At 37.7% G+C, this 27,304-nt stretch overlaps 1 protein-coding gene across 15 annotated transcripts in view; it reads right to left on the bottom strand.

The window, feature by feature from the left end:
• Nucleotides 1-27,304, bottom strand: part of LOC129953701 (protein lap4) — a 448,072-nt gene that overhangs the window by 357,758 nt on the left and 63,010 nt on the right. For all 15 annotated transcript variants that reach the window (XM_056067065.1, XM_056067064.1, XM_056067066.1 and 12 more), the window contains exon 2: nt 25,610-25,727. In XM_056067065.1, the coding sequence (XP_055923040.1) occupies nt 25,610-25,727 (118 nt within the window). The remainder of the gene's footprint in view (nt 1-25,609; nt 25,728-27,304) is intronic.

Below are 27,304 nucleotides of genomic sequence, written 5' to 3'. Positions count from 1 at the left end.
CGACACTGTCAGGAACTTTGCAAAAGCTCTGTTTCCATCATATAAAATGATTCAGGCAGAAAAGGCTTAGATTGGATTAGAACTTTCTTGGCGTGTCAATAAAGAAAATATATTAATCGTTGAAGAAGAAGACGACAGAATTCAAGAAATCCGGAAGTTATCAGACGATTTTATATGATACTACAAGCCATATCCAGCGGCGTTAGTATCAACTCTGAAAAATTAAAAAACTACTGCCAATCCAATCCGTGGATACCAATGACCCCAACTGTTCACAAAATTCTTATTCATGAGTATGAAACTATCAATAACGCTTTGTTGCCAACTTGGTATGCTTGGCGAAGAGGCGCAAGAGTTTGTTCGCTAACTGAACTTCGAATCGTTCGGAAGAGGACCCCAATTTTGGCAGAAAAATCATCTTTAGTGACGAGGCGCATGTTTGGATGAATTACGGTGTTAACAAGAAAAATGTCGGTATATGGGACGACACCAATCCACGCGAGGTGGAAGACACCAATCCGTGCGAGGTGGACGACGTCAGTCCATGTAATAATGCATCCTCAAAAGGTTAACGTTTGGTGTAGATTTTGGGCCGGCGGCGGCGTTATTGAACGACGTTAGTAACGCTGTCACCGTCAATGCAATAATCTTAATTTCTCCAAAACGATGAAAAGATTTGTTCCACTTTTCGGTAAGATAAATCATCAAATGACCGGTGGACCTATTGCTGCGAAAGGCATACTGCCGATCACTAAGAAGCTTTCATTCTTCGCTATATTTTTTAAGCTGATGATAAATCAGCGTTACCATAATCTTGGAAAGAAGGAACGTAGGTGTAATTTGACAATAACTACATGGGAAATGCGGATTCGTTTTGTTAAGGACAGGCTGGACAAATGCTTTTTTCCATCCACTCAGAAAAAGACCTGCAGAAGAGGAAAGATGAAATAGCTTACGCAGTACTTTTACTATCATTCAAGAACACTTTTTCCAGAACAATAGGAGAGAGACTATCTGGGATAGAGGATTTGATTATGACCAGGCTTTTCGGAACTCTTCCAACTGCACGAGTTCGAAAGAAGATTCGTCCCATAAAATCGTAAAACCACTTAACCAAGCGAGACGATACTCAATAATACGAAACCAAGACGAGATTTAGACAAGACGAGACTATTAGCAGTCTCGTAACATTTTGTTCTGTGGCCAGCCTTTACACGTTCGACGAATGACAAAAAATACCTTGAAAGCTTAATAACATTGGTTACTTTGACTGCTTCTACTAACTCACCCAAATTTTCTAAACAAATTCATTAATATCGCAAAATACGATTCTTTATCAAAATTTAATATTGAAATATTAATAAGTGAATGAAAAACATAATAAACTCAGGTTATGTTTTCAAAATTCATCAAATATTTACCTGTTCCATAGCATTTCCAAATCATTTTATACTAATATTAATATACTTTGATGTTTGGATGTTCTCTAAAAAAAACAATAATAAGCTCTTCATTAACCTCCTGACCTAGTTCTTGATAAGGTATATGAACATTTGTAGTTTGCTTCGATGCTGATGCACATCAACAATATTGGACGATGGATGACAAAGAATATCGAAATATTACTAACAAATTCTTAATATGGGAAAATTCACGCTCCTGGGCATAAGGGAAAGACACATAACCTTGTGCCATTTTTATAACACCCATCCATTGAAATAGGTATTAAAGTTATTAGAAATATTATTTATATTTCGAATTTCTCAGCCATGACTTGACAACCGATACTTAAAAATTTATGAAAATTGATATTTCAAAAAAAAACATATAATTAAAGATAAAAATAAATCATCTCAAGACATTGGGAATTTATGAACAAACGACAAACTGCATGTGGCACATGGGAAATGTTGGTGGTATTCGACTCAAATAACAGAAATGACCTAAGAAATGAAGAGAACAAAAATACAAATATTAATAATTATTCTGTTTAACGCCACATCTGTTACTGAAATGAAATGATGATTTCCGCTATCATCGCTGTTAAATGTTTTTGAAACTGACATCGAAATTAATATGAAACTAAATAATTGATAGCTGATGCGTAAATGTATGTTATTGGCAAACCTTTGAATTTTGTATTTTATATAATTGCATAGATGCGAAAATTGTCAGAATTATTAAACAATTACTTCATTGTAATGCATAGAATTAGAAGAGTAATAAATGTTTAATTAAAAACATTAGTGTATAAAATGTTGTATGAGTATTTACAAAATTTCATATTAACATCTATGTACAGTGTTGGAAAAAACAATAGAAACAATAGTAGTAATCATTTTCAATACACAATATTTTAGTTAATTTAAAAATAAAGCTTTTAAAAAATTTAGAAAGTCAAATTTTGAAGCTGCCAATTTCGTAAAGAATATGATTTTCTAAAGAATCCTCGGATACGGACGGATTCACTATTGACAACCCACGCAAACGAAATAAGGACAACGAACATCGGATATGTACGTAGAATATTAGGTCCCTTAACAGACCACGTGAAGCCGAACAATTAGCGGAAGCCCTAAACTGCTACAAAGCAGATATTACAGCCATCCAAGAAGTGCGCGCATGTCCCAACAGGTGAGAAAGATGAAGACACCAAAGACATATTCTTCGAGCTCTTGGACAAGGCATATGAGCAGTGCCCTGGCTATGACATTAAAATTTGTCTTAGGAGATTTCAATGCCAAAGATAGGAAGAGAAGACATCTTTGGTGGCATAATCGGGAGATACAGCCTGCACGACACTACCTCCGACAACTGATTCAGGCTGGTCGATTTCACTGCGGGGCGGGACGTTCAGGTAGCTAGTACGCAGTTCACGCATCTTAATATCCACAAGGGGACATGGAAATCTCCTGATCAATCAACCGTCAACCAGATTGACCACATTGCGATCGACGCACGACACTTCTCCAGTATCCAGGATATCCGAACATTCCGAGAGGCCAACATTGACTCGGACCACTACCTCGTTGTAGCCAAGGTACGGCTACGGATATCCAGATATAAGCCAAAACAAGGAAGTACTGTGAGAAGCTTCGACGTTAGACGGCTACAATCGCAAGAGACTGCCATGTCCTTTTCCGATCGAGTCTCTAACAACCTCTTAAGGAGTCCTATGCTGCCTGCATTAAGCATTGAAAACCAGCGGCAAAATTGCCTTGCAGCTATCAGAGATGCCGTCTCTGAAGTGCTAGGTTTCACACGGCCACCACAGCGAAACCCCTGGTTTGACGACGAATGCCGGCAAGCGCACGCAGCGAAACAAGAGGCATACAAAACGGCGCTGCACAAAAGGACTAGAGCTGCTCGCGAGCTCTACGAGCAGAAGAGGCGAGAGGAACGCCGGCTTCTTAGATGGAAAAAAAGAGAGCACGAGAAGCGCGCGATCGAGGAGATAGAGGGATGTCACAACAGGAATGAGGTTCGTAAATTTTACCAAAAGGTAAACAAAACCTCTCAAGGGTACCAGCCAAGAACCGAAGCCTGTATAGACGATCAGGGGAACATCGTAGTAGATCCGCAGTCGATGCTGAGAATATGGAAAGATCACTTCTCCAAATTATTTAACGGCGATGACGAACCGAATTCCGCTGTAAGGGAGATAGAACCACTCAACCTCGGCGACGCAGATCAACAATTCCGCCCACCCGACCTTGACGAAGTGAAGATAGCTATATCTAAACTTAAGTCAAACAAAGCTGCTGGAGCTGACGGCATCACCGCCGAACTATTCAAAGCAGCAGGCGATGACTTGGTAGGGAGCATGCACCAACTCATCTGCAAAATTTGGTCGGAAGAAAGCATGCCCGATGAGTGGAATCTCAGCATAGTGTGCCCGATACATAAGAAAGGAGACCCTCTAAACTGCGCCAACTACAGAGGCATCAGTCTCCTTAACATTGCGTATAAGATCCTCTCTGCCGTATTATGTGAACGTCTGAAGCCATTCGTCAACAACCTAATTGGTCCTTATCAGTGTGGCTCAAACTACGGCAGATCTTGGAAAAAACCCAGGAGCTTCAAATCGATACCCACCATCTCTTTATCGATTTTAAAGCCGCGTATGGCAGCATCTATAGGGAAGAGCTCTACCGAGCAATGTCTAGTTTTAGCATCCCTGTCAAACTTATCCGTTTGTGCAGAATGACGATGGAGAATGCACGCTGCTCTATCAAGGTCGGAAAAGATCTTACCGATGCATTTGAAGTCAAAAAAGGTTTTAGACAAGGCGATGCACTGTCATGCGACTTCTTCAACATAATTCTGGAAAAAATTGTGCCAAACTCAACCGTCAACACTAGAGGCACAATCTTCCAAAGATCCATTCAATTACTCGGATACGCAGATGATATTGACATAATTGGAAGATCAAAGCGTGATGTCAGTGGAGCGTTTTTGAGCATTGCGACGGAAGCGAAGAAGATGGGTTTAGTGGTCAATGAGGGCAAGACCAAGTATATGCTGTCATCAAAAAAGGACACTGAACGACGACGTCTTGGACAAAACGTCACCATGGACAGCTATAACTTTGAGGTAGTTAAGGACTTTGTCTACCTAGGCACCGTTATTAATGCAGACAACGACACCAGCGCTAAAATCAAACGAAGAATAACTCTTGCAAATCGCTGCTTCTTTGGACTTAGAAGGCAATTGAGAAGTAAAGTCCTCTCTCGAGCATGTAAAATCACCATCTATAAGACGCTCATCATCCCGGTTCTCATTTATGGCGCTGAGGCCTGGACCCTGTCAAAGAAAGATGAGAGCGTCTTAGGATGCTTCCAGAGAAAAATTCTTTGGGTGATTTTTGGTCCCCTACGCTAAGATGGAGAATGGAGGAGAAGATATAACGACGAACTGTACGGGCAGTACAGCGACACTGACCTAGTGAGCAGAATAAAAGTCCAACGGCTTAAACGGATAGGTCATGTAGAGCGGATGGAAATCAACGCTCCTGCCCGGAAGGTCTTCGAATCCAATCCCGAGGGACGGCGCAGTAGAGGAAGACCGCGACTCAGGTGGCGCACCCAGGTGGGAGAGGACCTCAACCAACTTGGCGTGCGAAACTGGAGACAGACGCTTGTTGGTTGAGACCCAGGTCCGCCCCGGACTGTAGCCCCACCTTAAGCAAGTAATCTAAAAAATGTTAAATAATTATTGTACACAATATTTTATATATGTATGTCTATGAAATAAGAAATCTATTAAGACTTGAACAAAACGGCTTAACACTCTAGGACGTATACACAAAAATCTAATGTTCGAAAATGTAATTAAGGAATTAACTTTCTATGGCGAAATGTCACTCTAACTATTAATTTTCATTCATTGATAAAACTGTCTTGATATTCTTTCTCTTATAAAATTCGATCATTGATTATTATAGAAAAAACTTATGTAACAAAACACAACCTTCTCTTTCATAAAACTATAAAACATTCTTGACCCCAAATATATTACAAAACAACAAAATAAAAATTAATATGAGCTTGACAACTTGTTAGCTTAATAGGACTTCAAGATTGTCAAAAGTATTTGTCATTTATAGACCTCACTTCATATTTGGCTAAACCATACAAACATTGTTTAAAAATGACGAAAATTAATTCAACTGGACAAGCATCAAAGTAATTGAGCGAACAGACCCTATTGTTAACCAAATAGAACCAACAAACGACATATAATAAAATATTTTCAGGTGTGGCAGCCACTGCACCATCACCACCGTCACCACCGCCACCACCAGCGGCCAATATTATAAAATGACTCAAAGTATAGTTATAGGAGATAGTTCAATGTTCAAAATGTATTCCAAACTTACTCAAGCGGTTCATACCTCAATTAATATTCCCCATATGCATACGAGTTTATAGTTCTTGTTCGCGCAACCTGTCCACATATCCATGACTGCATCACTGTAGTCTATGCTTAATTTTACGGTGCTGGAATAAGCCATAGAAACCACAAGGGCCCTCGAAAATGTTGCGTTTTATTATGAAGTTTCGATCGTTGACAACAAACGGAAACGGAAGTTATCAAATCTTTCATTCATAAATTGAAGCTAATTTTCCAATAGAAGATAGCAAATTCCAACTTTTAGTCTAAATCCGAAAATAAAAAAAAGTTGATTACAGAAACTAAAGTGGTAGCTGTTGCTAAATCAATATATCACGCTAAAGGCAGCAAAAAAATTACACCACCACCAATTATGATCTCAGGATTTGCAATTTTTGGAGATCTTTAGAAAATAATAGAAAAATGTACTAAAAAAGCTGGCAAATACACATCGTACAACAAAGACAACTGGAAAGTCACAGTCGAAGAAGCTGACGAGTATAGATCTGTCACTGAAGAACTGAGCAAACACCAAATACAATGGCACTCATATGAGAACAAAGCTACAAGGTCAATAAAAGTAGTAGCCAGAGGTTTTCGTTCCTCGTGCTCTCCCGAGAAAGTAGTAGAAGATCTTGTACAAAAAGGCTTCCAAGCCCTTGATGCAGTCAATCTTTTTAAGAATGAGACAATTAAAAACTCCTCTGGATAATCAATGATAAGTAAGAGGTTGCTGCCTTTCTTCATGCTTACTTTTGACTGCAAACAAAGTCTCGAGGAGATTTTTTAAAGTAAGATCAATCTTGGGCATAGATGTAAAAATTGAGCCACTCCGAAAATCTAAACCCAAAAATACTGCAACCGAGAGTTTGCTTGTATAAAGTGAGCAAAGATCAGAAAGCAAAATGTGTGAACTGCAAGGGTAATCACCCGGCAAGCTATAGAGGCTGTCCAGTTGCCAAAAAATTCCAAGAGTTCAGAAGCAAAAATACATCTGCTAGAGACAAACTCAGAAACACAGTAAATAACGATTTAACTGCTGAAAACAATACTAAGAAGAAACCGCCTACAAAGGCTGTTCAAAGTAAAAGCGATGAAAAGAAAGCCTATTCTCAGATTGTTAAAAATATGCGGAAGAATGAAGAGACTTCCATAAAAGAAATGCTACAACTTATTCTTAAAAGAATTGATAAACAGGATTTGAATATAAAACTGCTAAGCGAAAAAGTCGCTCTTGAAAAACAATGATGGACGGAACACTTAAAATCGCTACATGGAATGCAAACGGTCTTATACAACATTCATCCGAAATACAAATCTTTTTAGATCTAGAACATATCGATATTTGCCTGGTGCCCGAACCTCATTTCTCCAATGGGTACAGTCTAGATAATGTAATAGAAAACTATTCATGTTACCACGCTCCACATCTAGCTGACGAGGCAAGAGGTGGATCGGCGATTCTAATAAAAGAAAGCTTTAAACATTATGAAGTAGCCAAGTTTACTAGTAAAAATAAGCAAGTAACAACTATTAGTATTGGTATGAAAAAGAAAGAGTTTAAGATAGCAGCTATATACTGCCCACCAAGGCGCTCCCCGACAGAAAATGACCATACAGATCTATTTAATCTTCTTGGGCATAACTTTCTTGTTGGCGAAGACTTTAATGGGAAACACACCCATTGGGGTTCAAGACTTATATCAACAAAAGGCAAAAGACTTTTCCAAGCAGGCCGTAAATACAATTGCGAATTCTATTCCTCCAGGTCGCCAACTTACTGGACTTCCGATACTAACAAAATACCAGACCTTATTGACTTTTTCGCAGCTAAAGGAATCAAACGAAATCACATTAGTGTCGAAGGTAATTATGACCTGTCATCATATCATACTCCAGTGATTCTATCACTAAGTGAATCGGAAGTACTAGAAAAAAGTAATCCAAAGCTTGTAAATAAGAAAACAAACTGGAATGATTTTAGAGAAAAGCTTTTAAGTTTTATAAATTTATGGATACAATCGAGCAAATTCACCATAAAGTGGAACAATTTATTGCCGCTGAAGAAAGTACTCCAACATTTTCCAATAGAAGACAAAATGAAATAAAATATCCTTTAGAGATAAGAGAGTTGATAATAGAGAAAAGAAGAGCTCGAAGAAAAACGCAATCTTAAAAAACAAATTTACAAATTCAAAAATGATTCACTCAGTACATTCCTAAGGAATTTAACGACTGATGCTTCAACCGATTTTTCGCTATGGAAAGCAGCCAAGCGCCTGAAAACACCGCAGTTACAAAACTCGCCCTTGAGATCTCAAGATGGGAAATGAATCGGTAACCCGAAAGAAAAAGCTAACCTTTTCGCTGAACATCTTGCGAATGTTATTAAGCGGTACTAATAAAACGCGGCTGAAAATAGCTTACAGTTTGTTGATAAAATAGATGAAAGTGCAATAACAATTGTTAGACCTAAAGAAATAAAAAGAATGTGTTTACATCAACTATCAAATAAAAAATCACCTGGTTACGATCTAATTACTGCTCAGGTTATGAAAGACATGCCATTGAAAGCCTTAAGCAACTGTAAGTCCCGCACCATGGGAAAATTGCTGAAGTAATTGTCATACCAAAGCCAGGTAAACCACCTACAGAAGTGACGGCATACAGACCAATATCGCTTATACCAATTATGGCAAAAGTTTTTGAAAAACTGCTTCTGAAGAGACTTAGCAAAATCATAGAAGAAACAAGGTTAATCCCAAACCATCAGTTTGGCTTTAAAAATAAACATTCCACGATAGACTAAGTTCATAAAATATCGGATGTAATAGAAAAAGCATTAGAAGAAAAACAAGCTTAAGCTTTTGACAAGGTTTGGCATGAGGGACTTGAGTACAAACTGCAAAGGGATCTTCCCAGGCAGTACTTTGAAATATTAAAATCGTACATCTCAGACCGATTGTTTAGAGTAAGGTACGATCCAGAATACTCGGAATTGAAGAAAATAGAAGCCGGTGTACCACAAGGAAGTGTCCTAGGTCCTACCCTATGTTTACTATACACAAGGGATATTTCAGTTGGTAATCACACCGTAATGGCTACTTTTGCAGATGATACCTCAATTTTGGTACCCGACAAATGTGTCTCTAAGGCAGCAATAAAACTACAAAATGCCGTCAACACAGTGAGTGCTTGGACCGAAAAATGGCGTATCAAACTCAATGAAACAAAATCTTCACATATAAATTTTACAAATAAAAAGATAAACAATATTCCAATAATCATTAATAATCAAGCTGTACCTTACGCCAATACGGCCAAATAACTTGGAATGGCTTTGGTTGCAAAGCTTAAGTGGAAAGGGCACATCAAAAAATGTACTGGTTACTTGGTAAAAACTCTGATTTATCAATCCAAAACAAAATAATGCTGTATAATCAAGTACTAAAGCCTGTTTGGACCTATGGAATCCAATTACGGGGCTGTACAAAGAAAACAAATACCGAAATCATCCAAAAATTCCAAAACAAAGTCCTTCGTGGAATAGTTAATGCACCTTGGTACATAAGAAATACCGATCTACATCGTGACTTACAAATAGAAATGGTTACAGAAGTTGTTAAAAAATACGCTGTATCGCACAACCAGAGACTGCAAAGTCATACTAATTCTGAAATGGAGTCCGTCTTGAATATAAGAAACCATATTCGGAGATTAAGAAGAACGAAGCCTCATGAGCTTATGGTCTAAAAAAACATGGAGAAGTATTAAAAGTTTAAACTTCCCCCAAAGTGATTTTACAAAATTAAGAAAGAAAAATCGGAAGTCGATCCTTCAAGATTGGTCCTGATGAAGAGGTGGTTTTAGTGGTTAAGAATCCCACACTACTTGGTGTCGAATACTGCCAAGTGTCTTTTGAAGATTTCCTCCTGTCAAAAAAAAACTTTGTCTTGAAGCTGCTGAAGATCCCAACAATCCAATTCGGATGGCCTTAGTTCAATAGATGGTACATAAATCCAGCACTGTTTGGTATGTTGACGTGTTTTTAATTTAAAGAGTGAGTATGCTAATATTTTAATCGAATGTGAATTGAATATTCAATTACTTTACATATGTTAAATATAACACAATATATTATCCACACGACAATGTAAGACTGAAAGCCAAATTCTATTTCAGGTTTTTCAAAAGTCAAAAATATCTCCGATGCCAAATTCCATACAAATCCATAAAGGCCAATCATTATATTTTAACGACCTGATTAATCAAAAATATAATTTACATTATGTCCGTCATCGTCGTGTTTTATTATTTATGAAATGTTGCAATGAACATTTCCAGATATTCAAAAGAACTCCCAATATTTAGAATTTTAAAAACAAAAATAAAATCAAAACAAAATCAAAATCAAACATCCCCGATATACTACACTCGAAAATTGATCGGCAATAAATCAATCAAAAACGGTCTGCTACCGCGCGCACCGTGTCGTTTCTCGTGATGCATCTGCTGCGGTTTACCTAGTTTTCTTATACCCCATCATCCCGCTCGAATCAGTGCATCGTCAGCGTCGTCGTATCAAACGTCAGGCATCATTTTTATAGATATACAATGGCAGATGCAATAACCAACCAATTATTCCCAAGTGTATCCATCCTAGCGATCAAATAAAATTATAATAAAGTGCATGGAAATTCAATTCAAGTCAATTTCCTTTGCAATTTACAATGTGCTGTGCCATTCCACCTAAATTTAATCAAAATGCGAGACCATTTTCGGACACACTCATCATTCGGATCCAGGATGGGTGTAAATTGTACTTTTTTTTTTATTGTATCTTGTTCTTTTTTTTTGTGATTTTCTGACGCGCTAGAAATTTTAAGCACAAAGGAAATGTTTGTATATATTCAAACAGATTGTGGCTATTTTAAATCAGAGATTGGAAAGGGTGAGATTGAAATTTAAAAAAGAAAAAAGAGGAAACAACAATCGTTATGCATGGTAGAACTTTTAATGTGAGTTTTATTGTGTTTACGTATACTTTTTTTTATTTTAAATACAAAACTACTGTATTTGGGATGTTTGGTTGAACAACGCGTTTAAAGCAGATGGTTGCGTCACTATTATGTTTATCATGTATCAAAAAAGAAGATACATCTTACATAACTTGAACATTTTTATGGTTTTAAAATATTTGAGCTGTTTTATGTTAAGAAATCCAAATTTTAGTTAAAATAAATTTAGTTTATTGTTATTTATATTTATATAGCGAATACGATTTCCAATGATACGTGCGTTTTGGTTAAAGATTGATGTTTGAATACAGATTTGAATTTGAATCAAAAGTAGATGCTAATTAAAATAATTGAAGAGAAGTGGCCCCAATATTTATCCTTGCGGCACACCAATATCAGGAGCGAAAAATTCATAGAGTTCATTATTTACCACAGAACATTTTAAGTTTTACCAATCAGGTATTATTAATTAGAGAACCGTTGAAATTTTAAATAAAAATGTTTTCAGAGCAGAAAACATCAAACGCGTGAGATTAATATAGAAAAACCATCTTATGGTAGGTAGGTAGAAATGGCGATCTACAGGGAACCTAGCCTGAGAACCAATTAGCGCTGTAGTACGCCGTTTGACCTGTGATAGAAAGGGAAAGATTTACAGAGAAGCTTTATAGCGATTTCGTTAGAGCCATTTTATTGAATTGAGAAAAAAGATTAGGTATCTAATCTTTGTTTCAGATAGCTCATCAAGTTCCTGGAAGAATGCTTTTCCAAAGTATTTAATTTTAGTGTTTGCCAAAGCAGGACATTTGCAGAGGAAATGGATTATAGTTTCACTTTCTCTTTGGTCACTACAACTACGGCAAAAGGTGTTGTAGGAGATACCCAACTTCTCCGCATGAACTCCTATAGGCCAATGTCCGGTACAAACCGCAACAATCCTGGCTATGTCTTGCCTTGGCCTGCATAGAAGATCGTTTGTACGGGTTTTGTTATAGGTGGGCCATATCTTCCTAGATATAATGCAGTATGGGGTAAATTGCTCCACCTTCGGTTTGGTTCAGTTAGGTAGATAGAAAAGATTTTACCCTTCATAGCTCCAAGAGGAATGTTAACCATTTCCGCAAGTGAGCTATGAAGGGCCGATCCTTACCTGGCTAGCTCGTCAGCCCGTTCATTTCCCACGATACCACTATGGCCCGGAACCCAGATCAGGATGACATCGAGGTTAATATTCAGGCTCGCAAGCTCATCGCGACATTGCCATTGGACCAATTTAGATGAGGATGTGGCCGAGTTAATGCCTTTGACAGCTGCCTAACTTTAAAGATAGCCGCAGTTCGGTTTTGGTTTGGGCCTTGTTTAGGTATCTTACATGCCTCCCTTATTGCCAGAAGTTAAGCCTGAAAAACGCTATCAAAGTCAGGAAGCCTAAAGGACGCACTCCATCTTTGAGCCGTCAGTAAATATGGTTGTGTCGAAACCTATCGAAACGATGTCATCCTCCCAATCTTCTCTCGATGGGAAAATAACCTTAAAACCCTTACTAAACCTCAAAGTAGGAGTGCAGTAGTCAGTGTCTACCGAGATAATATCTGAGGGAATCAATTTCGTTGTGTTGCTGTGACCATAAGGTTTTAACAACCAGCTATTTGCTTCCTTCAGCCTAATAGCGCTGCAGGAAACTATGTATTTAATAAAAAAGGTCGATTGGTAGAAGATCCAAAATAACGTTTAAGGCGTCCGTTGGGCAAGTACGCATGGCCCCTGTGGTGCCCACGCAAGCAGTTCCTTCTTTAGCTTGTCAATATTATAGGCTTTGCTAAGAGCAAGCCACCACACAATCGACCTATATGTTAAGATTGGACGTACTACGGATGTGTACGTCCATAAAATCATCTTCGACTGAAGTCCCCACTTTTTGCCGAAAGTTTTGCTGCAGGCGTAGAAGGCAACACAGGCCTTCTTAACCCATACTTCAATATTTAGTTTCCAGTTTAGTTTATGGTCGAGTTTAACTCCCAAATATTTTGCACTGGAAGACAATGATAGGATTTGACCGTTGAGTCGAGGTAGCGTGAAGGGCGGTACTTTACTATTGGTGGTAAAGAGCAACAGTTCAGTTTTACTTTGGTTAACTCCTAGTCCACAACTCGTGGCCCCGCTGCAAACTTTCTTCAAAGCTGACCCCGTGATTTCACTAATCGCACCAAATCATCCGTATAGGCTACCGCCTTAACTTCACATCTCTCCAATTTAACGAGAATGACCAGAAGCCATAGAAGAGGCGAAAGGACCACCCTGAGGTGTTCCCCTACTCACGTGTTTTGTTGCGAATGTATTGCCTAGAGTGGCTCGAATCTTCCTACCATTGAGCATGGCAATAATCCATTCTCGAACACCGAACTTGGCAATTCTTCTATGGATTCGGTAAGAACGTTGTTGGTGGCAAGAGTAAATTCTTTATAATGGATTGTTTTTTCTACAGTACGCACTACCTCATGGAGGACAGTCTCCGTAGATTTGCCCTTAAGATAAGCATTCTGAGAGCTTTCGAGAGGTCGTCCAACTAGGATTTCTCTAATATGGTAATCAAGAATGCGCTCCAAGGTTTTAAGCACAAAAGATGTTAAGCTTATTGGTCTGAAATCATTCGCGGATTTGTGACCTCGCCTACCGTCTTTCGGGATAAAAACTACACGACATGGACACATGTTTGAGAAGGAGGCATCCTTTGAAAATTTGTTCCATCAATGGAGCTGCCACATCATGCAAGTTTTGAAGCATAACTGGCAGTTTCTCATCCATGCCTGGGGATTTATAAAGAGAAAAAGTATTGATGGCCCACAAAATATTTTCTCTGGTTATAACGGAATTGACTTGCTCCACATGCGCTACATTTAGCTCTGTGGTTTCAAGCGGTTCGGGGTTATCACTCTCGCAACCCGGAAAATGCGTCTTCATAAGTAGCTCAAGAGATTCGGCTGGAGAGGCTGTCCAGGTTCCATCAGGCTTTTTTAGAAATGAAGGATTACAATGTTCCTTCGATAAAACTTTTCTGAGACTTGCGGAGTCCTTTATTTTTTTTTGATTGATTGACAGTATTTTCTCCAGCCTTGTCTTTTGACTGGTGACAGGGCTTGCTTGTAAATTATAAGAGAGTCTTTATACTGTTGGTTAAACTTATGTTTTTGGCAGATATTGAAAATTGTCCTCGTCATTTTCCTAAGACTGGACAGTTTTTTATTACACCGAGAAGGAAGGGTTTTACGGCTATATTTAACTGTGTAAGAAACTCTAAAAGCTGATAGCACTGAGTTTAGATTCAATATCTACTACTTTCTGTCCATCGAAATTCAAGACATCTTTGATTTCTTCCTGTAATTTCATCAATCTCCTTAAAAGCACGGGGAGAAGGTATAATTTTATTAAGACGTATTCTGAACTCTTTCTCAAGATCATATTTTACTCTCTCTTTTATTATTTTACTTAGATACTGTATTTACGAGTGAAGTTGTTGATACTCTAACTTGCGTCTATTTAAATGCTAATGAAAAAATCTCTTTAGTTTTCTTAACCGAATGTTAAGAATTTCCTTTAAAAAATATATTAAAACAACTTGATGAACTAAACTTCAGAATAGATAGATTCTTCGTAATCAAATAAAAAACTAATTTTATCAACTCTTCTAAAAACTCTATAAGACTTGACTATAAGTTCAAAATGCTCAACAAGTGACTCATTCATTAATTCTACAAAAGCAGAACATCAGTCAAACAGCATTCCGTCATAATTTTCATATCTCTTCACTGAAATCCCTTTAATAGAAGTATAAAGATACATTTCACAATCATATTACGCTATTACGCATAGATACGTATCTGGAGCACATTTTAAATTACGATATCTCTTTAGCATTTATTTTATTCTTGAATATTAGATGGATAGTTAATGATGGGATGGAAGTGGAGTTGGGATGAGTTTGGAATTGAAATTAGAATAGAATGGAGCCGGTTGTTGTCAGTCGCACGATTGTTGAATAGGGTTGCCAAGCTACACAAAAAAAAACTTCATTTGGAAAGATGTAGCCAATGACTATTAAGCTGTCAGTTGTCAAATTGATTTGCATCGCAAATGGCGACATATTAATAGTTTGACAAACTTTAAGAAACCCTTTATATAATTTTGTTATGGTTTTATAGACTGGTTAAGATTCTTAAATTCTTAAAAGATCTAAATAAAACTAAGCTTAAGGCAACACTACTTTCTGCATGAGAGAAGATACATATTTCCTGAATTTCATTTCCCTGTTTAAACTGCCGTTTACAAGGCGAAGTTCCTTTTTTATTCTATAACCAGAATGTGAATAGATGTCAACTGTTTGTTTCAATGTTCGTTTGGAAGCTTTATGTTAAAACTCAAATAAAATCAGATAAAAATATACAGTTTATATCCACAAGTAGGCCCTTCTTCCAGTCCAGCAGTCAGTGCAAGTAGACAATAGACTCACTCACTCTTGATGCCCTGAGTTGCACGTAGTTTAATATGCATAGTGGCTGCAAGAACTGCAAATGGCAGATATTTTCATTCATTTGTAGATACTTGTTCTATTTTTATTTTATTTTATTTTATAGTTTTATTATCACTTATCTAGTTTTTCTTTTTTGTGTTTTACAATTTCATTAAAACGAAGTGGTTGTGGCATTTGATTCTTTCAGATAAATACTCTTGTAGTATTTTTTTTGTATCAGAACGATGATGGTGGTGGAATTTTGCATTTATTATTTTCCCATTGAAAATGAAAAACAATTCATGATGATGACGAGGATGATGATGATTATGATGGGCAGCAAAGAAGGTTCACTCATGGGGGGCTCATGGCAAGTTCGAGTATACCTATAGAGCTATGTTACACTGATACTGAGTATTTCTTTCCTCTAGTGATATGAGGACTGGCGTTGCCGCAACTAAAAATAAAACAGTGCGAGACTTTTCGTAATGGTGTTGGGATTCTCCAATTTGTTTAAGTTTAAGCAAATAAAAAAATAGCAGTCTATCACAATTGTTATTTAATTTTTTGATTTTCTAGCAGTTATTTACAAATACTTGAAGGTGAGGGCTTACAACTTATATTTGTATTCTTTTAAAAAGATCTTTTTTTTAGTTGGTTTGAACTAGGGCCTAGTGAATTACAACTGTTAACCATTCCTGTGTGCGAGTACTGTTGTCAGGGATGTAGGGTTCCTACAGTTTTAAGCAGAGTCCGAACGGCTAATTTGAGAAAGCACTTTTCATGACAAGAATTATCAACTTTAGATGGCATAGTCAGGGACCGAACCCAAGACCTCTGGCATGACAGTCCAACGCACTAACCATCATGCCACGGGTACTACAAGATTTTGATCAGGATTAAAGTTGCTACAACTGTTATCGCTCTTCTTATTATCATTGTAAACAATACTTATAGTTTTTAAAAGCATGAATAACTTTATGCAGGGTGTCTGAACAACCTGATTGGTCCTTATCAGTGTGGCTTTAGACCAGGAAAGTCCACTATCGACCAAATATTCACACTATGACAGCATCTATAGGGAAGAGCTCTACCGAGCAATGTCTAGTTTTAGCATCCCTGTCAAACTTATCCGTTTGTGCAGAATGACGATGGAGAATGCACGCTGCTCTATCAAGGTCGGAAAAGATCTTACCGATTCATTTGATGTCAAAAAAGGTTTTAGACAAGGCGCTGCACTGTCATGCGACTTCTTCAACATCTTTTCGGAAAGAACTAAGCAAAACTCAACCGTCAACACTAGAGTCACAATATTCTGAAGGTCCAATCCAATTACTCGGATACGCCGATGATATTGACATAATTGGAAGATCAAAGCGTGATGTCAGTGGAGCGGTTTTGAGCTTTGCGACGGAAGCGAAGAAGATGGGTTTAATGATCAATGAGGGCAAGACCAAGTATATGCTGTCATCAAAAAAGGACACTGAACGACGATGAGGTAGTTAAGGACTTTGTCTACCTAGGCACCGCTATTAATGCAGACAACGACAAAAGCGCTGAAATCAAACGAAGAATAACTCCTGCAAATCGCTGCTTTTTTCGACTAAGAAGCCAATTGAGAAGTAAAGTCCTCCCTCGAGCATGTAAAATCACTATATCTACCTATAAGACACTCATCATCCCGGTTCTAATTTATGGCGCTGAGGCCTGGACCCTGTCAAAGAAAGATGAGAGCGTCTTAGGATGCTTCGGGAGAAAAATTCTTCGGGTGATTTTTGGTCCCGTACGCATAGATGGAGAATGGAGGAGAAGATATAACGACGAACTGTACGGGCTGTGCAGCGACACTGCCCTAGTTAGCAGAATTAAAGTCCAACGGCTTAGATGGCTAGGTCATGTAGAGCGGATGGACATCAACGCTCCAGCCCGGAAGGTCTTCGAATCCAATCCCGAGGGACGGCGCAGGAGAGGAAGACCGCGACTCAGGTGGCGCACCCAGGTGGGACAGACTAATAATGCGGATTTCAACTTATGAACATTATGTCTTCCATTCAAACTTACCTTACTTACGCGGGTTACCGCGGGATATCAAAGTGACTGATAAGGTTTCGGGGGAAAGGTTCCCGAAGCAAATTGATGGAATTGCAGATTCGGCAAAAAGAAATTCGTTATCGTGCGTCAGAAATTGTCACTTTTGATATTTTATAGGCTGGCCCATGCATTCTCGAAAAAAAATTGGTCCAATTATCCCATGCGTGTATAAGGCGTACCAGACAGTTACCCTAGAGCAATGCAACATCTTTTTGTAATTCCTTCAAGGGTTTTGAGTTCTGGAAGCTCGTGTCGGTAAAAAAAAATGGGATATACAGTACGAAAACACTCCAACATCATCTAACAAAAATGTTCGCGTGAAACAAAGTCACTTTCTTTCAGTTCTTGAACGATTTGAATTTTGAAATAATGACTTTGAATCCTTTTTTGAAATTTCATGAATTATCGTTTTTGGAAGTCCCATTGAGGCTGCTCTTTTCCGTATCGAATGTTGTGAATTTTCACGTTAACTCCCTTCAACCACTACAACGTTTTCAGGAGTTCTTAAAGATCGACTGGGATCTGGCTGTGAAGTGTTTTTAGCCAAAGCAGTTGCTGCACTCAGGAACGAAGTTTATACAAAACTTTACAAATCTACAATTTTTTACTTCAATACCACATTTAAAAAATTTCAGCATCTTAGGGATTTTTGAAAAAGTTGTCATTAGTTGTCAGTTTTCACCTGACCCATAAGTCATCATATAATTAAAGACAACTTACGAATACAACTAAGTGAAATACTAAATTATTTTAACTATATCTTGAAGTCAAAGATTCGTACTTTGCAAGGTTAGGTTAGGTTAAAGTGAATGTCCGTGATAAGGAACGGCACACTCAGGCCACTTTAATGGCCCATTGTGATACAACATGAATTTTGAGGCTTTCTTCTAAGCTCAATGAAACCAGTTTGGGTCTAGAATTCGCCTAGGTAGTCCTTGCGTTTTTGAGCTAAAGCAGGGCATGTACAGAGGAGGTAAAGAACTGTTTCCTCATTTTCTCTCCATGTAGCTTCTGTAAAAGTCATTTGTGAATACGCGCTTTAAATCTAGTGTAGACCTTTGCAAAGGTGAATTTTTAACTGTTGTGCCATCTCCATTAGAGATTATCGCCAGGTTTGGACTGTTATGGAGTTTGTAAAGACAGAGTAATAGCGGTCTGACTATCTGAGAAAATACAGATATCAGATATTGATATGACGTTTTCTTTAAGCCAGGACAAGACTTCATTTATCTAAGAATTTCTGTCGAATTACAATTGGGAGATGATGTAGTTCTGTTGTAGAGTAGGCAAACTGAAAGACTTAATTTAGTTTGTCGCGGTTTCTAGCTTTTTTTTAAGCAATCCACCATACTGCCACACCGTACATTAAACTCTGATTTCCGATGTACTCACAGTCCAAAAATTCTCCGTACAGCAGCTTTCTTTTGATGCTTTCTGGAAACCGCTGAAGCAACATCATCCACTTATGCAATCGCTATAAAACCCTCCGCACCCAGACTAGTAAGGTTTTAAGCCACCAGGTTTAAGAGGAGAGGGGATAGAACACCACCTTGCGGTAACCCTCTACTAACGAGTCTTCTAGCAGAGGAGTTGAACAGTTTTGAGTTAGTTATTCTGCCCAAGCGAACTCTCTACGTTCAAAGATGTCAGTGCAGATGTGATTGCAGATGTGTCCACGTTGTAAAAGCGCCTTCGATTTCATGGAAAGCTATAATAGTCTATGATGGAGGGAGTATTCGATGGTGCAAACCAATGTGTGTACCACCGTTTCGACCGATTTTTCTTTACAGTAGGAATGTCGAGATCTAGGCAGAAGTCTTTTCTTGCCCTTAAATGGATATCAATCAGTTTTACATTGTCTTAAGAAAGAATGATAATGGACTTTAGGTTGGAGATCTTTAAGGTTGACTTGCTTTTTGGGCATAAAAACAACTTTCACTTCTCTCCATTCCGAGCGAATATGGACCATACAGACAGCTGTTAAAAATAACCTTAACGATTGGTACGTAGCATAACCATCGTACAATTTACTATTAAGGGATACTAGCCTTTTTGGTTGTCTTTAAATTTAACATATTTTGAAAATCTGATATTATAGAAAAATCTTAGGGAGAGATTTAAATTCAGGAAATCTGAATCCCCTTAAAAAAGTATTGATTTGTTTCTTTGACGGAAATATAACGTTACCTCCAGAAAGTTCAAATACCTTTTAGCAGATACAATACTGTTGAGATGGCTTATTAAATCAATAAACAAAAAATTGAAAACCTTTTAAATAAATATTCCATAACAACGTTTCTTATCCCTCTACATTGATCCTACCATTTAACTGCTATAATCATGGTTTGCTACTGAGAAATGTTGGTAACTCTTATGTCATATTTTCAGAGCAATAGAAGTAATTTGAGAATTATATTAAAATGTGGTTAAGTGAACCAAAATTATTCTAAAATTTGCAATTTCAATAAATTTCAAATCTAAAATTTTAAAAAGTGTAAGTTTGTAAATAATTGCATAACTCTAATAAAGTCTTAGACAGTTCGCAAAGTTCTAGAGAATAGCGTTCACGTTTTTAACGATTCAGTAAATTATTAAATTAATTTTTAGTAATTTACTAGGCTAAAAAGATTATTTAGTTAGAGCGCAGCCAATGGAATAGTCCATTTTGCAGTTCGGAATCCCAATTAATAGGTCCGTTTAAGTGTATTTGCTTTGTTTGTTGGTTTTCACGAACTGTCACTTTTAAGGCTTGTTTGGACGCTCGATTTTAAATAAAGGGCAATCAGCCATTTACTAGTTAGCAAATATATATAAAGGGTAATTATCTATTTAATAGTTAGCAAAGGTTTAAAATTTCGAACTCGCGTAGTAAATTGCTAAATATTCAGCAAATTGCTAACTATTTAGTAAATTGTTTAACCCTTTACAATAGATTCTTGAAAATTTTGCTCCAATCATTTTTAACAAATTTAAAAAAAAATTTACGAATTTCATGATTTAAGGGCAATTTTATTAAAGTTGAGTGATTTGTGGCAACGCTGAAGCGGATATTTTTTACAGAGACGACTACAACCAGTTGGATGTCTTTGCCATAGTTGAGTTTTCATGTTGTGCTTCTGTTTTACAAGAGAATGCGGCGGCAATGAATATGACAGGCTATTTCAAACACAATAAATTGTCATTTCGAATGGGGACGCCGTCGGCAGTTGATGATAAAAAAAAGAAACAAAAATATGGAGAAATAAATATGAATATGTACTATGTGCAGATTACAAGAACATGAATATAAATATAGAACAACAACATCAACAGTTGTTGTTAAAAAAAAAAAAAAAAAAAAAACGAAAAATGCAAAATGCTTTTATGAGAATCAAAAAAAAAATATAAAAAGTTGTAAAATAATGAACTTTCTGAGGCATCAAATGGAACAAAAGAAAAGAAGGTAGTATTGTAAAAGTAGAACAAACAAGAAAGGTGGTAAACGAGTAGGAAGGTGGAAGGTGGACTTAAAAAGTGACGAACGCAATCTTAATTGTTTTTTAATGGAAATGAGTACATTGGTAGACATCTGCCTTAAAAAAATCTTAAAGAAATTGTATTCTTTTAAATTGTTTAAAAAACGCTTAGAAACTTTATTCTTGTAACGAAGCTTATTTGAAAACTAAAAATAAGGTGATTTCATGATTTCAATGATTGTCCAGCTCCTAAAAAATGGAGACGCACTGAACAAGCAGGATTCCGCGTTTGATTTTCCTCCATTGATTACATCAACACCATTCGGATCGAGGGCTTTTGACAACGTCAATAGGGAGTTTATCTGAAGGAGCGATATCCCGGATTAACTCATCTCTATTATCAAAGCGACTTATAATGGGTCTAAGTTGTCAGAGAAGTTTGAAGTCTAAAGTGGTGCCAGGCAGAGTTGCATATTGTCACCAAATTTTGTGTTATTGATTATTATCATTGATGTGCTGCAGATGGCCTTGACAGGAAACGGAGAAATAAAACGGGCTCTGACATCATACCTTAAACATCTTCATTATGCAGACGATGTATGCTCGCTATCTCACAGAATAATGAATCCCCATTAAATGGCAACAAAGATAGAGAGAAAAGTAGAAATAGTGGGGCTGAAAATCAATACGGGAGAAACTAAGATGCTCAGCAATCAATTGCAGAAAATGTTCAGTATCTTAGAAACATGGTTCCTACCGAATGCGGAACAGAACTTATAGAAAATCCAGGCTGTGTTAATTTTGCCCAGGCTGTATTAGAAATGTTTTCCAATTTTTGGAGGAATAACTCTTTCAGCTTAAAGACAAAATTATCACTGTTCCTCTTAAGCGTCGAATCAGTACTGTAGAATTGAAGAATCAGTTGGAGAAGAACAGTCGAAGAGGAATCGTCGATCTTGAAGAAGAACAGGGAGGAGCTCAAACACATCAAGGGAAAACCGAACTATGGCACGTTGGAGCAGTTGAGGCACCTATAGTTTTCAAGGAAATGTATGACGTTAAAACCTTCTGGTACATATTCATGTGCACTAATTTGGATTAAGGTAATTTGCCCCCATCACAATAGCTTAAGTTATATTTGATCGATTAATAAATGAATAAATTAAGTGGAGCACCAATCCGTTGATAACTGGGGCCTTGTGACTTACAACTCTCAACCATTTCTGCATGCGAGTTATGTTGTCAGGTATGGAGGGGACCAACACTTTTAAAGCCAAATCTAAAAGGTTTATTTGAGAAAGCAATTTAATTGCAAGAATTACTCTTGGAGGATTTGTTAATTATTCTTAAGAGTCAGTAGCAGTACCATTGAAAAAACTTCAGATGCCACAGGCAGAGATTCAACCCAAGACCTCTGGCATGACAGTCCAACGCACTAACTATCAGAATAAAAGTGAGTAGGTAGCTGTGTTGGTAGAGATGGCAGCCTCAAGCAACCCTTGCTGCGCGTCTCAATTAGCCTTGCAAAACGCCGTTTTGGTACTTTAAACTCTTTGGACCTATGATTACAAAACTTACATTATGAAGGATTTATATTAACAAAATTAGCGATCCTATAGTAATTTCATCGCATTTAGAAAGGAAATCAGGTATTTGATTTTAATCTTAAAAAGTTTATCAAGATCTTAAGGGAATGTCCTTCCGAAGCCTTAAGTTCTAGAACTGGCCAGGGCAGGACATTTACAGAGGAAGTCGATCATAGTTTCCCTTTCAGCTGCGGCAGTGAGTATTTTGAGGTATACCCAGCGTTGATGCTTGCTCTCCTATCGGTCAATGTCCGGTTCATATTGCAGTGACTCTGGCTACATCATGACTGGTTCAGCATAAAAGTTCGATAGAACAGTTTTTGTTATAGATAGGCCATATCTTCGACGATCCTTTCTAGGCCAACTCATCAGCCAGTTCACTTCCTTCAATGTCACTATAATTTGGAACCCAAAGAAGACACTTAGGATAATGTTTAGGCTGGATTGTTCATCCCGACATTGTTGGACCATTATAGGGGATGTTGTGGCTGAATTGATAGCCATAACAGCCGCCTGGCGGTCAGTAAAGATAGCTGCGTTTCGATTTTGGTTTGAGTTTGATTTAAGTATTTTCCATTCTTTTGTGGTTGCTAATCATTCCGCTTAAGTCGAAAAGACTTAGATAATTCTAAAGAGAGAAGATTTCCGAACCGACTCCACACTCCATCTTTGACCTGTAAGTGAAGATCGAAGTCTTTCGTAACCATGCCATTCTTCAAATCCTTTTTGTCAGGAAAGATGATTTCATAATCTCCCTAGAATCAGTTCGTAAGCGTCGCCCATAGGGTCCAGAAAACCAACACCTTGATTCTTGAAGCTTTAGCGCGCTGCAATTTAATGTAAAGGTCTACTGGCATCATAGTGGAACCGCAGTCAATGCTGATCATATGGAAGAACCACTTCTACAGACTGTATGACGGCGACGAAGAACCGAATTTCGCTGTCAGGCAGGATGATTTATTCAACATAGACGAGGGAAGCCAACAATCCCGTCTTCCCGACTTATACGAAGTAAAGTTTGCCATATCTAAGCTGAAGTCTTACAAAGGCTCTGGAGCGGATAGCTTGAGTGCCGAGCTCTTTAAAGCAGTTGGAAATAAGTTAGTTATGAGCATGCACCAACTTATCTGTAAGATATGGTCGGAAGAAAGCATGCCCGATGAATGGAACTTCAGTATTGTTTGCCCGTTTCAGTCTACTTAACATCGCATATAAAATCTTCTCTGCCGTAATATGTGAACGTCTAAAGCCCATCATCAACAAACTGATAGGTCCTTATCAGTGTGGTTTCAGACCAGGAATGTCCACAGTTGATCAAATATTCACACTACGGCAGATCCCAGAAAAAACCCAAGAGCACCAAATCGACACCCACTATCTTTTCATCGATTTCAAGGCCTTATATGACAGCATCTACAGGGACGTGCTGTATAGAGCCATGTCTAGTTTTGGCATCCCTGCCCAACTCGTCGGTTTGTGCAGGATGACCATGGAGAATTCACGTTGCTCCATAAAGGTTGGACACAACTTAACAGAACCTTTCGATGTCAAAACAGGTTTAAGACAAGGTGTTATGCAATATCAAAAATAGAAAGGACCGACGCGACTTGGTCAAAACGTCACCATCGGCAGACGTAACTCTGAGGTAGTCTAGGACTTCGTCTACCTAGGCTCCACTGTAAACGCAGAAAACAACACCAGCGCTGAGATCAAACGCAGAAATCAATTGAGTCATCTCTCGACCAAAGTGTTTCTATATAAGACCCTTATCATCCCCGTCCTGCTATACGGTGCAGAAGCATGGACAAAAGCGGATGAAAGCACCATGGGTCGGTTTGAGAAAAAAGTAGTTCGTGTGATCTACGGTCCCGTATGCATCGAAGGGGAGTGGAGGAGAAGATGGAACGACGAGCTGTACGGGCTGTACAGCGACGTAGACTTAGCCAGAAGGGTAAAAGTCCAACGACTAAGATGGCTGGGCGCATGGAAACCAATGCTCCGGCCCAGAAAGACTTCGAATGCCCTAGTTCACACAGGACTGTAGCACCATTAAGTAAGTCTAGTGGCAGGAGGTGCAGAATAACATTTAAGGCTGAGCTAGATGGAAAAGGATGGGCAGGATCGAAGGGCCCTTGTAGGGCCGACATTTGCTATTCTTTAACCCTTCCTTAGTTACTATTGTATAATATTGTATTTCTTGCTCCATAAGACAAAAAAGGAAGCTGCGTACGTCCTCAAAATGATCTTCTTCTTAACTCGTTCTTCAATGTTTACATTCGAGTTTAGTTTGGGATCTAAAATGACTCCTAGATATTTCACTCTGGGGGATAAAGACAGGAGTTTGGTCGTAAGGAGCATTAGTTCTGTTTGATTCTGATTAACACTTACTCGTGGCCCAGCAGATAATTTTTGGTCAAAACCATCTCCGTGATTTTGCTAATCACGGTGACGAACTTTCCCGACACCAGTAAAGACAAATCATCACCAACTTTATGAGGATTTTATTTATAGCTTGAATCCATAGCGGAGAGAGAACACCACCCTGGGGTATTCCTACTACTCACAAGTTTTGAAGAGATTGTCTTACCGGAGGAAGCTTGAATCCTTCTATCACTTAGCATAGACATTATCCATTCTTGAATACAAACCTTTATCTCCAAGTGAGCAAGTGATTCGTAAATGGATTCACTAAGGACGTTATTAGGTCATTTCCTACTACGTCTAGGAAGGTAGCAAGAGTAAATTTATAAAAATATGTCTTGTCTTCTCAAAGGTACGCACTGCCGTCTTAGTAGTCTTGCCTTGGTGACATGAGTGCTGAGATTCTTCTAGTGGACATTTTTCGAGAATGTCCCTGATATGGGTATCTTTCATGCGTACTAGTATCGTTATTTCTATGTAACAATGTTGAATTTTTGTGCACCTTGATTCGTTGTGTACAAAAATTCACATTAATTTGAAACGTTTATTTTGTTGGAATTTTTTTACACAAAGTTCAAGAAATTCAATTTCATCTAAAAGAGATATATTTTTAACTTTTATTGTTTAAGCTAGACTTACCATTACGGGATACATCTAATTCAACTAGATTTTCAAAATTTTGAATATCTGGTGGTAGTCTGTTGATTTCATTGTCACTTAAGCCCAGTTTACGTAATCGGTGTAGTCTGAAGAAATTCTGAAAAAAAAAGAAAATGGATTAATATTATTATTTTTTTTAACAATATGCATAATATAAAAAAAAGATTTTTCTTATTTTGTAAAGATGCCAAAACTCCTAAGCCAGAATCATACCTATAGAAGGGTTTATATCCAATTTCCTTGCCTTTCTAAAATGATCAAACAATAGCTACTCTCTAAAAAGGAAAGGCAATTTGCTTGTCTCTCTAATCGGAATTGTTGCCCATTTGTCAACTTAATCAAAAAAAAAGAAATCAAAGAAAAATCTCCATAATCCCGCACCCATATGGAATGGTAGTTTGTATCTTTCCTGATGCAGTACCGAAGTATAAATGTATCTTAAACCTATGCAGATACATATGGGTGGAATTACAATCTAAACAGTTAACACACTTTTTGAAGTTAGATACTTTCAAATAAGATCCTCATCCACTTTGGATTTCTTATAGATGCTTTAGATATCTAGAATAGAAAAGTACATCGTGCTCTTAGAAAAACGAATTCAAATTCAAATGCTAAACAATTTATTATAAACATCACGATTCCATTTTCATCCATAAATCCATTTTTGGGTTTTAAATGAATTGGTTTGGAGCGCGCGAAGGAAATTCTACAAATCCTAAAAAGATACGATAAATCCATTTTCTTTTTCTTGGATGATCGTCGTGGTCGTCGTCGTTCGGTCGGTCGGTGGTAGTGGTTGTTGATCGAATGACCTTACCAACATATAGACATCCTCAACGCCATGGCAAAAACGTTACTTTACCTCTGCCATTTTTCAATAAAAAAAAAAAACAAAAGTCGTGCTGTATCTGGAACATGGAAGCAGCAAACAAGAGGAGTGCGCATAAGCAACGGAAAATTCAACAACCAACATTAATATCACCCGAATGGCATTTTCCACTAAGAAGAATTATTTTGATGGCAGAACAAAAGACAAAATGAAATATCAATTGCACATGGAGTCATAGATCGAGCGCGAGAGACAAAGGAAGACACATCCAAAGCCCGTTTGGTAGTCAAGGTATAAGCCAAGCCATCAGGGCTAAAACCAAACCAACCATACAGAACCATCACAACACAACTATCCAGAGTTAGGAGTGGATATACAAAATTCTTCTAGGTAGGTATATTTCTTTAACCTATCTATTACAAAGGGAAGAGAGAACCGAAAAGGTCAGATTTGAAGTTCAACTCATTATATTATGGCATTCGCTGATTCTGTCAGATAAATATTGTTCTTCCCAAATGAAGAAATAAATCGCTTTCGCATAGTATAAAAGGTTGCATTGATTTCTTCTAAAATTAAAATAAAATTGAGATAATGGGGGCTTAGCGAAAAACCGAGACAAATTACTGAAATTCTAATTTTCAGACTTAGTTGAGGGAAAACTCACGTTAAAAATGTACCCGTAATATCCGTGACGTGATGGTTAGTTCGTAGGACTGCCATGCCAGAGGTCTTGGGTTTAATCCCCCTTGTGCCATCTTAAGTAATTTTTCACGAATACTGCCTCTTGCGAGGAGTTCACAAATTTTCCAGAGTAATTCTACGGCTTAAAATTGTAGGTCCGT

Source organism: Eupeodes corollae, chromosome 1 (assembly GCF_945859685.1).
Source record: "Eupeodes corollae chromosome 1, idEupCoro1.1, whole genome shotgun sequence".
Classification (NCBI taxonomy): Eukaryota; Metazoa; Arthropoda; class Insecta; order Diptera; family Syrphidae; genus Eupeodes; species Eupeodes corollae.
This window is presented reverse-complemented; position numbering and strand designations above follow the sequence as displayed.